This window comes from Eretmochelys imbricata, chromosome 4, assembly GCF_965152235.1.
Source record: "Eretmochelys imbricata isolate rEreImb1 chromosome 4, rEreImb1.hap1, whole genome shotgun sequence".
Classification (NCBI taxonomy): Eukaryota; Metazoa; Chordata; order Testudines; family Cheloniidae; genus Eretmochelys; species Eretmochelys imbricata.
Window position 1 is genome coordinate 22,203,971 of NC_135575.1, and position 12,743 is coordinate 22,216,713.

Genomic DNA, 12,743 nt, shown 5'->3' on the forward strand with positions numbered 1-12,743 from the left:
TCAGAGATAAAGTATCAAGTGGGTAGCAGCAATAATGATTAGTAGTGCTTTTCACTTTTTTTCTCCACTAGCCGGGAACACATTGAAGCAGCTGTCATTTGCAGTCAGTGTCTGGGCTGTTCCTGGCTGAGCATTGGTGACAGAGCAGAATATTGCTGTATATGCTGTAAATCGCCCTTCAGGCAAAACCAGTAATGAATGCTTCAGGCTTAGAATGGCACTTTTGTGCTCCTCTCATGTTGTATTTTAATGGGTCAAAAATGCATCTTCTTATTCCAGTCCTTTGCAACTTTAAAAGAGTGAAATGTATCTTTGACGCATCATATGCTCTCTGTTTGTGAGTGAGTGAGAGGGAAGGAGAAGGAATGACAGCTGTTCCTTCTCACGCTTTAGCTACCCTGGGACTGGCCAAAAAGAAGGCATTTTTTGTCACATTGCCAAATTGCTAACTCTGGAAAGGGATGGAAACTGTAGGGAACAGTTAAAGGGCCCGATTTTCCACTGCCTTGCATCTTCTGTTGTCCCATCCATCTGTGCAAAGTGTGTGTAGAATGTGCTCACTGTATAGCGGTATAAATCCTACAAGATGCAAGGCAGTATGGAATTAGGAGGTCCATGTTTTGTGCCTGTGCTTTTGGTTGGTGACTCAGAATATTATCAAAAATGAAACGTTATGAATATTCATTTTCTCTAATAAAATATCTGCTCCTCTCAATAGCTTTTTTTAATCAGATGGTGACTATACTCTCAGTATTTTCTTTTCACGCTATTGACTGATGATAAATATTCCTGCCTTTCATAGCTAGACCATGGTATCTATGTCTGAATACTTCAAACCATTGTATTAGGAACCGGGACATAGGTGGTCTTGTCTAACAGTCAGAGCTGGAGTTGGAGCCAGGAGATGAGCCAAGGGTCAGAGTTGGAGCCGATGGTCAGGAATGAGGCATGGGAGTAGGAACCAGAGATGTGGCAAGGAGCAGGCCTGGAGCGGGGCAAGGCAGGAACTGGAATTGAGACAGGAGCAGAGCAGGAACTAGGAACAGGGTTGGATGCAGATCACAGGAGACAAGTAAAGGGCCTGATCCAATGTAGCAGCCAGCAACAGGGATCCTGCACAGTTGCTCAGACAACCCATCTGGGTCGCTTCCTTGCTTAAGGAAGGTGCCCCAGGCCTTTGGTGTCCTGAGAGGACCCTGTGGGGCCTGACCATCCAAGATTAGTGAGGTGGTGCTTCATCTGTCTTCCTTGGTGGCAGTGAGGGAATGGTAAGAGACCTCAGCCTCGCACGCTCCTGGGTTCTAGGCCTGCTAAATCCAAGGACCCACACCCTTGGATCCTTACACATTGCTGCAGCTTCCAGCAGTCAGTTTGGTGGTAGGTGGCTGGCAGGAGTTTGGCTGGGCTGGAAGGGATAGAGTTTATATGTGATTGTCTTCTCTTGCAGGAGGAGACCGAGAGCGGATGACAGCTCATCATGAGACATACCTTCTTATGGCCAGCACACAGAATGACATGGAGGACTGGGTGAAATCCATTCGCAGGGTTATATGGGCACCTTTTGGAGGAGGTGAGTCCAGGAGAGAAAATTTAAGAGTCCCAGGGAAAAGATACATATTGTTGTGTGTTTAGGTCCTAGTGAAGAAGAAAAGACAGTGAGTGAGCCAGATGCTTTAAAATAGTTGGACCAAGCACTTCCCATTCATCTTTCGCAACATGATAGAGGTTTCTAGGAAAATTGGTTTGGTGAAGTCAGTCCTTCATGGGCAGTTTGTCACCTAGGGAATAAGGTAGACTGAGATAATCCCTAGGGGTGACATGCATTAATATTATGAGTAAATATTTTTGCTTCTCCCCCATCCAAAAGATTTCAACACACTTTACAGACATTAATTAAATATGCCTTAAAATCTCTCTGTGAGGTAGGGAAGTATTGTCATCCCCGTTTTACAGGTGGGGAAAAGTAAGGCATAGACTGCTGAATAGACTTACACATGATCACAGAGGATGAAGATAGAACCCAGATTGCCTGACCCCCAGTTCTGTCTCTTAATCAGACAGCCATTCTTTTCACCTAAGAGGGTCCTGTTTTTCTTCCCAATACCGAAAATATTCTTCCGAAAAAGATACAGAATGAAAATGCAACATGGCATATTGGAGAAAGTAACGATGGAGGTGTTATTTACTCCTTCTCATAACATGAGAACCTAGGGGTCACCAAATGAAATTAATAGGCAGCAGGTTTAAAACAAACAAAAGGAAGTATTTCTTCACAACGCACAGTCAACCTGTGGAACTGTTTGCCAGAGGATGTTGTGAAGGCCAAGACTATAACAGGGTTCAAAAAGAACTAGATAAATTCATGGAGGATAGGTCTATCAATAGCTATTAGCCAGGATGGGCAGGGATGGTGTCCTTAGCCTCTGTTTCCAGAAGCCGGGAATGGATCACTTGATGATTACCTGTTCTGTTCTTTCCCTCTGGTGCACCTGGCACTGGCCACTGTGGGAGGACAGGATACTGGGCTAGATGGACTTTTGGTCTGACCCAGTATGGCCGTTCTTACGTGCTATTGTGTCTATTTGGATGCCTGTCTGTTCCCAATGACAACCTAGGTGAGCAGGCTGCTAGTGAGGGGCCTCCAGCACCACTGTGTCAGTCCTGTTGCTCTCTTTCCACTCCTTTCTCTGTTCAGCATGCAGTTGTATTTGCTGCAGTCGGAAAGCACAGAATGGAGTCAGCGCACATAGTGGATTCAGTCTTGTCACCTTATATTAGCATGAGGAGAAGAAAAAAATGGTATAGGCTCCTGAGAAAAAGACATTTTGTTAGGTACTGGGGGAGTTCAAAACAAAAATACATGGGCAAATACAGTGTATTCATCTCTGCCCAACACAATCATGGACACACTTTCTCAGCAACTCCTACAGCTGGTCAACTGGTTCTAGTCCTTGCTGATAGAGAAGGCTGTTTCACACGGGGTAAGATGAGAGGGATCTTGATGCATCTTGGTGTCTAATTCAATTAGAATTTGTACCTGTCACAAGAACTTGGCATTTATGGTCCCACAAAGCCTGAAAGCTGCATCTGACTGATAATATTGTATAAAACGCAGTGAACACTACTAGAAGCCCTGTGGCATTATTTGGGCATTAAGTGTATAAGTTGTTCCTTCTGGTTAGAAATCTTGAAAAGGCAAATGGCCCTACTCAGTCTGTCCAGCACACCTGCTGTCTTTGAAAGGCCCCTTATACTGAGGGGGCACCACTGTGCAACTATTATCTATAATACTATTATCATCATTTCAGGAAGCAAAATGCTTACACATTAATCATATTGTTTCTCAGGGCACTTAAGCCCTTACTTTTGGATATGGGGGCTACTTTCCCATTAGATGAGAGCATTTGTATTTAAACCAGATAACTTCTCTCTTGTCACCATTATTGTTTGGCTATGAAAACAATGTCTGGAACCTCAGCAAGACTGTTCATGCTGTTTTGCAACAGAAAAGAACAGTTGTTGTAGCAGAAAATTGCTCTTACTGGCTGAAAATCACCTTTTCCACCTATTAGTTAAACTAGAGGAGGCCTGAGCCTGAAGGAAATGATAATTTTGAACAAAATCTTTCAGAGGAACCACACACCTTCCTTCACCTTCTATCCAGGTCAGACATTTCATATTGGGCAGAAACTTTGACCCCCTGCCTGGTGGACTGCCCTGTGACCGTCTATCAGCAGGAGGCCTGTCTGGCACAGTCTCAAACATGCCTTCAGTGGTGCTTGGGGATTCCTAGAGAAAATGCCTGCCAAAGGGATGGTAAAAGATGTCCCTCTAGCCTATAAGGAATTTGGGACCTACATGATAAGCACGGAAGGGCCCGCACTCTAGATGTGATTCCCTACACAAGACGTTGTTTTTAAAAAAAATCTGTCTTATACCAGGCAGTATATTGAACTATAATAGGCCCATTTTATATTCCAACCCAAAATCACTGTCAGCTACCATGGCAAAACACATTTGGGTACAAGCAGTACCGTTTTGAGAAGAGGAGAGCTACAAATCTACCTGCTTACGTGATCTCAACAACCATAGTATTTGAGCATCTCACATATATTAATGTCTTTATCCTCACAACTCCCCTGTGAGGTAGGGAAATATCTCCAATGTACAGGGGAAGACCTGGGGCCAAGTGACATTGAGTGATTTACCCAAGTTTATACATGAGGTCTGTGACAGAGCTAGAAATAGAACCTTGATCTCCTGAATCCAAGTCTGGCGCCTTAGCCATTTATGATGTAAGATGGACTTTGGTGAGACTGGATTTACATATGGAAACCACTGGATGCACCCCAGAAGCTGGCATGATACTGTCACAAATGTAATAATGTTTAGTGCCATCTATTGGTGCAAATGCAGAGCTGAACATGAGGCTCGTTGAAAAGGAAAGGAGGACTTGTGGCACCTTAGAGACTAACAAATTTATTTGAGCATAAGCTTTTGTGAGCTACAGCCCACTTCATTGGATGCTGTAGCTCATGAAAGCTTATGCTCAAATAAATTTGTTAGTCTCTAAGGTGCCACAAGTACTTCTTTTCTTTTTGCGGATACAGACTAACACGCTGCTACTCTGAAACATGAGGCTCATTGTTTGCATAATACCAATTAAGGCTTGGGCATGGTGGGAGACTATAATTGTTGAGCTACTGTTTGTTTGAATTAATTATTAATTGAATTATTTTTAATTCAACTTAAGCCTTTTATAAATGTCATTTTCATGTTGGCCTTCTTGAGCAAATATGTTAACTCTAAAATGAGTCTCACTCTAGTGGGCAAATCATCAGAAAAAGTGAGGTAAATGATTGTGAGAAGTCCTGGCCAGAAAACAAAATTTCTATTTCCTGAAAAGTTTTGAGGCTTTGAAAATTGTTTCTACTGAACCAAGACCCATGTTCGTGCCCTGACCACCAGGCTGTTGACTATTCTGCATGGACACACACTGACTAGGATTTCCATCCTGGACCAGAGAAACATTCCTGAGAGAATTCTATTTGTGACACAAATGTTGATAGTGAGCCTCACAATCTTGAGTGGTTTTAGGTTTCTAATGTATTTACACAGGGATACTGGACACTATCCTGGGGCCTGGAGACCTCTGGGAATTGCGCATCTAGAGAGTTGCCTGTCTGTTTAACTGATTCTCATTTGAAGTACTACTTTTGAAACTCCAGAAGACCTAATCAGGTCTCTTTGGCTGTTTTGTGACAATATGTAACTCAACACGTGTATTTCCTACTCTTTTTCTGTATAAATTACTCCAGAACAAACCTGAAACAGACTAACTTTGCTGAATGAGGGTCCATGTTATTAACATCATCATCATTATTATTAATGGACTTGCTATCTAATTCCGTAGGTATGCATAAGGCTTCACAGAGAAAATAAATACCGTATAAGTGAACTGATTCTCAGCTGATGTAAATCAACATTGACTTCAGTGATTGATATCAAATGAGAGTCAAGCTCAAAGTCTGTGCCCTCAGAGTTTATAATTGTTATTTAGATAGGATTTTTTAAAATTGTTGTTTAAATCTATCTATCCAAAAGCTGTAGGTATTCTAACAATTAATTAGACTTACAATCACAATGTCGACCAACCAGCAGCATAAAAATAATCAAATACAGAAAACAAATAAACTCAGCCAACCAATTAATCAAAAGGAAAACACCCATTTTACCCCCGCCGCCTAAAGTTAGCACAAAATACAATGAATCACGAGAGCCCTGTCTTACCAAATTATTTGTGTGTTTGATGTGAAACGTAGTTTTATGTAGACCGGTTTCAGAGTGGTAGTCGTGTACAATCATCAATTTTTCTGAGTATTATAAACAGGGTTTGTGTGTATTCCACAGGTGTCTGTGCATATGAGCATAAGCCCTGTTAAATCACTAATATTTAGGGTCTGGCTGGTGACTGGAAAGGTATCCCGGTCATGGAGCAAGCAGATCTATAAATAATTAACCAGATCATTAAATTATTGTTTGTTAACTGGTACTAGGAATGGGAAAAGGGGTGGGGAGCTACCAAGGTGCTCTGAACAAGATTGTTTTTTTAACCAAAAGAGCAGGAAGAATACGGAGAACGTTCTTTTTTAAAATAAATAAATGAAAAATCAGCCAGCACTTCTAATGCTTGTTTGCACATGAAATTCCTTTCCTGATTAGATTAAAAAGGCAATTTTTTTTAAAGAAAGGAAAGGCCTGAGCTTTGATTGCAGAGCTTGAAAACAGAAATAAAGTGAAAGAAGGGGGTAGAGGAGAAGAAGAAACAACAGAGTTTTAATGCAGTGTGTGTGTGGGGGGGGGGGGAGGTACAAGGGGGTAAGGCAGAGCAAGGGCTGGAGCCTCTTGAGAGCCAGAAGGGCTGAGGCTTATTGCCTGCTAAGCTGGCACACGTGACAGTGGCTTGAAGTCAACTCAAAGTCAAAAAAAAAAAATCAAGGTTGCAGCAGCTCCCTCCTTTAGATTGTTTTGCCTGCACCTGCTGTATGTGACTGGCTGGAGCAGAAGGCAGCAGCAGCAGCAACAGCAGCAGCATTCGTAACACCTCCAGTGAGAATAGTAGTAAAAGGAGGAAATGAGCAAAGCGTCTCCCGTGTGGAAGCCTGTATTCTTCAGCAGATCCCGAGGACCTTTCGGCCAACGCCGCTGCATCTGATGCCTCTCTCCCACAAGAGCTTCTGGTAGTTTGAAGGTAACAAAACAACTGGGAAGCCCACAAGAACATCAGAAAGGGAGGCGGTTACGGAGGAAGGCACTTTGAAAAGAATCCATTATGGACAGAGAGTCTTTCAGGCGAAGGTGCCATTATTTTTGTTCCCTGTTTATAGAGATAAAAGGAGCCAGCAAGGAGTATCTTGGAGAATTCTTCAGGGGCCCTTCTGTCATTGTTCTCTCTTCCCCCATGCACATTACGATGTGCTGACCTTTTCCAGTGGAATTTGAGCCCCCTGCCACTCTACCCCCAGTTCCAGCTGACAGGAAGAGCTCTCCCTCCTCACCCCCACCAGCACATACCCCTCTTCCACAGACACTTCCATTTGAACAGAAGATGCATCTTTTGGCTGAAATTCTTTTGTTGTGACATTGCATTGTAGCTAGTTGTCTCACCACAGGAAATAAAAGGAAAAAAAGAAAAGAAAATAAAAAGACAAAAGGAAATTCTTTCCAAAGCAGAATTGAAACAGGGAAGGAAACAAAAAAAAAACACTACGGAGATCTAGAAGATCACAAACCTCCAACTTTAGATGAAAATGCACCATTAAAACCCCCCAATAAATCAATAAGAATGAACAGTCACAGTCTTTCCTCTGGATGCAGCTTCTAAAGGAGAGCTTTGGCTTGATACTGGGACTCTGGCCTGCATGATGCCTGAAGATAGAAATGATGGGGTCCGCACCTCAGGGGCCTTAGCATCGGCTCCTTTCATTCCTAAAACTACCTATAGGAGAATTAAACGGTGCTTTAGTTTTCGCAAAGGTATGTACAGCTTGTCACTGTGTTGTGCTTTGCTGTTAGAGCCTTTTATTCTGAGAGGTCGAGGGGGCTGTGTATTCAGCGCCAACGAGAAGTCCAAAACAAAGGGCATGAAACAATAAGGATGCCGACGTTCCATGAATGATTTATTAATTTCCTTGTTCATTTGTAGTTGTAGCATTGTATTCTATGTACAGCAGTCCATGAATAGTCTGTGAGGGAGTTGAACCTGTGACACCCAGGGTCAGCCATAAGATTTGCAAAATTGGAAGAATAGGTCTGATTGACACTTATTCCTGCATGAGGGGTGGGGATGAGAGAATTTATATCTGTCCAGGTGTCCAAATACTTGGATCCAAAGATGTCGGATTTCCACGCATGCATTATGCTGTTGCATATCATTGCCTTGCTTTGTTTCATCCTATTTCACTGCAGCGTGTACTCCCATTTCCACTAGCTGCAGAAACATTATTAAAGCAAGTTTAATTCTACATTGTACATAATCCTAATGATTAAGTATGGTAGTTGTGGAGGTAAAGCTGGCTTTCAAAATGCATCAGCAGGTAAAGCTAGAAGAGAAAAAAAAATCTGAGTAGGAGGTGACACGGAATAGGAGTCACAGCACCAAGAAAAAAAATAAATTAACTCTTTGATGAGAAAAAGGAAACTTTGTCTTTTGGAATCTGAGAAGAAGCGTTTCACAGACATTTTTGTGCTGTTTTTAAGAACTACTCTGAGTACATGAATGGAAATTCTCATCCGCACTCCAAGCACGAGTTAAGAGTTACACACAGGGATTAATAGGGTTGGAATCCTCTCTTCACCCAACTTGCAGAAACATTAGCCACTCCCCCCAGTGGGATGAAGTTAAGGCTGCAAGTTGCTACATGCAACTGGATCTGGCCCTTATTTCCTCATAGTTTGCAGGTCCCAGGGTTGTGCTCCCATCTGTCCCCTTCCTAGCCTACTACAAAACTGTCACAGAGTGACCTTCAACATGTGCCAATCTTTCCCAGCATGGGTGCTCTGCCGCCTGCCCACCATGTTCGGCAGTAACAAGGTGGCTCCATTGCTCTGGGGGTTTTGCCCACACAGGCAAAGGTGAACAGGATATGCCCTGAAGGAGGAAGCAGCACTAGCTATGGTTCTTCCAGTGCAATAAAGGCAGAGGGCCTGATTTTTTTCACAAGTGCTGTGCAACTGTTGTAATTGCACATGCAAATTGTGTATCTGTGCACACAAAGGGTGCTGAACATCTAGCCCTAGATTTAAATATTGCTGATAGATTTGTTTTTAAAAAATAAAAAATTGGAGCTGTTCAGCACCTCTGAAAATCTGGTTGAGACAGGACATATGTGTCTATGTACATACATGTTATGTACCGGTTGGTGTAAGCTACTTCTCCATTGCTGTCTGCCCCTCCATATGAGCTTAGCTATTCGAGGAATGTTCAGAATTTGAGAAAAGGATTAACAGATTAATGTGCAGACTGTTGACCTCAGTGGTGCCGCAGGCTTCTCGTAGAGAAATGAGACTTTCAGCTGTTTCAGTTTTTCTGTATGTTTTGGCACAATAACTCTTCTGTTCTGAAAACATGAGTGAAATCACCCTGTTTACGGGCAGGGGATTGAATGATGCAGGTAGAGCCATTGCTGCTCATTTTCACTTGTGCCAATTGAACTGTGTTTTACATATACAAGGTCTCTTCCAAAAGAAATCATCATGAAAGTCTATGGGCCAGATTTGCAGAACACTGTGTGCATCGTTACGACACAATCCAAATCTACTGAAGTCAATGGAAAGACACCCATTAACTTCACTGGCCTTTGGGTCAGGCCTTGACTGTGGATGCACATGCAAATAACCAATTACCTTGGTCTAGTTAACAGGTTGTTGGTTCACAAAAATGCTGTAATTGCACATGTGAACTGTGTACCTATGCATGCAACTATGCAAGAAAGGTTTCTGAAAATCTGGCCCATAGACTTAAATATTGGAGAAAATAATTTCAGAACAAAGGAACAGCCAAACTGGGTCAGACCAATGGTCCATCTAGCCCAGTATCATGTTTACCAATAGTGGTCAATGCCAAATGCTTCAGAGGAATGAACAGAACAGGTTATCAGCAAGTAATCCATTCCCTGTCATCCACTTCTAGCTTCTGGCAGTCAGAGGCTAGGGACACCCAGAGCATGGGGTTGCATATCTGACCATGTTGGCTAATAGGCATTGATGGACCTTTCCTCCATAAACTTATCTAGTTCTTTTTTGAACCCAGTTATAGTTTTGGCCTTTGCAACATCCCCTGACAATGAGTTCCATGGGTTTACTGTGCATTGTATGAAGAAGTACTTCCTTTTATTTGTTTTTAAACCTGCTGTCTATTAATTTCATTGGGTGACCCCTAGTTCTTATGTTATGTGAAGGAGTATATAACACTTCCTTATCCACTTTCTTCCCACCAGTCACGATTTTAAATCTATCATAGCCCCTCTTAGTTCTCTGTTTGTACTCAGCAATACTGGCTGAGAGCTGGTTATGGGCATCTTAATACTATGCAGCAGCCAGCTGCTTTCAATATACCAGAGCTTGTGCTGCAATGCATCTGCAATTTATAACAATATAGAAACATTTTTCCCCAGTGCCTCAAAAACCCTATTTTCATTTCATTCATTTCAGATTAGATGTGATTTGAAAGCTAATTCCACAAGAGGGGGGGAAAGAGCAACCTAATAAATTTATTAACCTGAAATTATGTGTTTTGACAATGCTGTCAGTGCAAATATGAAACTATAAGCAGTTTAATGGCTTTGAGAACTTCTCTTTTCTGTGCAGATGTAAGCAGGCCTGTAATATGAACATGAATCAGAAGAACATTAGTGGAGTGAGAAAAAAGTTCAATTAATGAGATAGAGCTCGTTCATATTAATTGTATTTTCAACAGGCATGAGTTGTATATAATTGTAGTCCACATTTTTATGCTAATTAATTTAACTTCAAAAGTGTTGAATCTTCTGTTTAGTGCCATGAAATATTATGGGCTGTTGGTGAAGGAGGAACTCTGAGTGACTGTCTGCTCATAGCATATCTTCATCAGGGAAGGCCTTGGGTAGAGATGGCTAGAGCAGTGCAGAAAACTTCACAAGGCTGATGTGAAAAAAAATAGATTAGTTAATTTCATGCAAAGCAAAACATTTTTCAGTTTCATCTCCGTTACTAACAATGAGCTCCTATTTTCAACAATAGGCAGCTTCTAAAAGGGGGAGGAATTGCTGTTTTCAGTTATGATTTGAAGCCTATGTGGAAATTGAAGCTAGAAATCTAGTAAGAATACGACTTTGTTACGAGATGCCTCTTTTGGCCCAGGTTGGAAACTGTGCTTCTTTTGATATTTCCATTTCCTGACCTGTCTCACCCCACCCCATATGTCCCAAGGATATGCCGAATTCGAAACAAATTAAAAGTTTACTACGATTTTTCCTATATTGACAAATATTCAGATTTATTTCAAGGCTTAGGGTCAATATTTGTCTGGCCAGATCAAACTATGCCCAGTAATAAATCAAAATCTCCCTTGGCTTGTGAAAATTATGCAGCCAATTAGCCAATTTGCATTCAACTACCTCAAGGCCCTGACTCAGCAGGTCACCAAGAGCTGCTGACTTGTGGAGTTGGGTACAATCCCATGAGCACAATGGGGTTTGAAACCTTGACGCTGCTGTGTGCTTTGTGATATCACCACATGCTTTCAACTGAGCTCCTTTGGACAGCACTCCTCCTGAACCAGGGAGGGAGTGGAGGAACTCCATTGTTCTGCCAGACAGCAATCCTTAGCTCAAAAACCACAAGTATGTTTAATCCTCCCATCATCTCCGCATGGAGTGAGCTAGAAACCAAAACATTATTTAATAAATAAATAAAAAACATAGTTTCTATGGACTGCTAGCAGCTGAGACGGCGACCTGGCTGGACACCAAACTTTCTGTGCCAGTTAATCTTTCTCTAAGCTTCATTAACTGTGACATTCAAATATTCCTTCTGTAACTGCTGATGGTTCCCGTTTGGCATTTCTGCAACATGCACAGAGGGGGGCTAGGAGAGAGAATTCCACCCCCTCCACCTACCAACAGGTAGCGTTCTTAGGCAGGGGCAGTGGAAATCAGAACTCTGCTATTCCTCTATCCCAGAATCACGTGGCTGGACACAGAAACTAGAATTTCCACCAGCTTTCTTTATTATGGTATATTAGTGAAAATAAATACAATTTAAAAAACAAAAACAAAACAAACTTTAAAGATTAGATTTAGTTTAAGAAGGAAAGTGGACTCAAACACTTGCTAATTTGAATCTTTATTTAAAAAAAAATTTAAAGTCACTGGAGCTGTGCATGCTTATCAAACGGAAGAATCTGACCTATTGGATTTTTCTCATTATATGGCTTATGTAATATGAAAGCAAAGTCTCTCAACTGTAGGTCATTATTTGGAATTCAACTCCTGTCTGAAAGTTGTTTAGTGTCCCTCTGTATATGAAATGTGTTGGTGCCCTTTAGCCCTCTTGCTAGGAAACAGATGCTCACATCAAAGAGGTTCCAAAGAGGATGGATCTAGACTGTTCTCAGTGGTAGAGTAATGGTCTCAAGTTGCAGTGGGGGAGGTTTAGGTTGGATATTAGGAAAAACTTTTTCACTAGGAGGGTGGTGAAACACTGGAATGCGTTACCTAGGGAGGTGGTGGAATCTCCTTCCTTAGATATTTTTAAGGTCAGGCTTGACAAAGCCCTGGCTGGGATGATTTAGTTGGGGATTGGTCTTGCTTTGCGCATGGGGTTGGACTAGATGTCCTCCTGAGGTCCCATCCAACCCCTGATATTCTATTCTATGTTTCTATCACAAAACAACCATCACAAATGACATTCTTTGGCAGAAGGGCCCAAGGTTTGAAGGGAGTTGGAGATGCCATTAATAGCAGGGAAGAGGTAGTTACTTCTCCAGATCAGGTTTGAAGTGCATTTCATGAGCAACCTTGCACTGTTGCTGTTCATAGCTTTCCTGCCATGTGGATCAATACAAGCATTAGTCTTCAAGGCTGTCAGTCTGGCATATTATGCCACCACCTGCTCTTTCTCATATACATGTTTTGTTGTTATTCTAAAAGAAAGTAATTGTGCAACTTGTAGTAAATTATAGGAGTGAGGGGTGGGTGTACTTT

The 12,743-nt window shown here is 42.0% G+C and overlaps 1 protein-coding gene across 2 annotated transcripts in view; it reads left to right on the top strand.

The window, feature by feature from the left end:
* ARHGAP24 (Rho GTPase activating protein 24) overlaps positions 1-12,743 on the top strand; it is a 351,857-nt gene that overhangs the window by 299,812 nt on the left and 39,302 nt on the right. For both annotated transcript variants that reach the window (XM_077814995.1, XM_077814994.1), the window contains exon 4: positions 1,448-1,570. In XM_077814995.1, the coding sequence (XP_077671121.1) occupies positions 1,448-1,570 (123 nt within the window). The remainder of the gene's footprint in view (positions 1-1,447; positions 1,571-12,743) is intronic.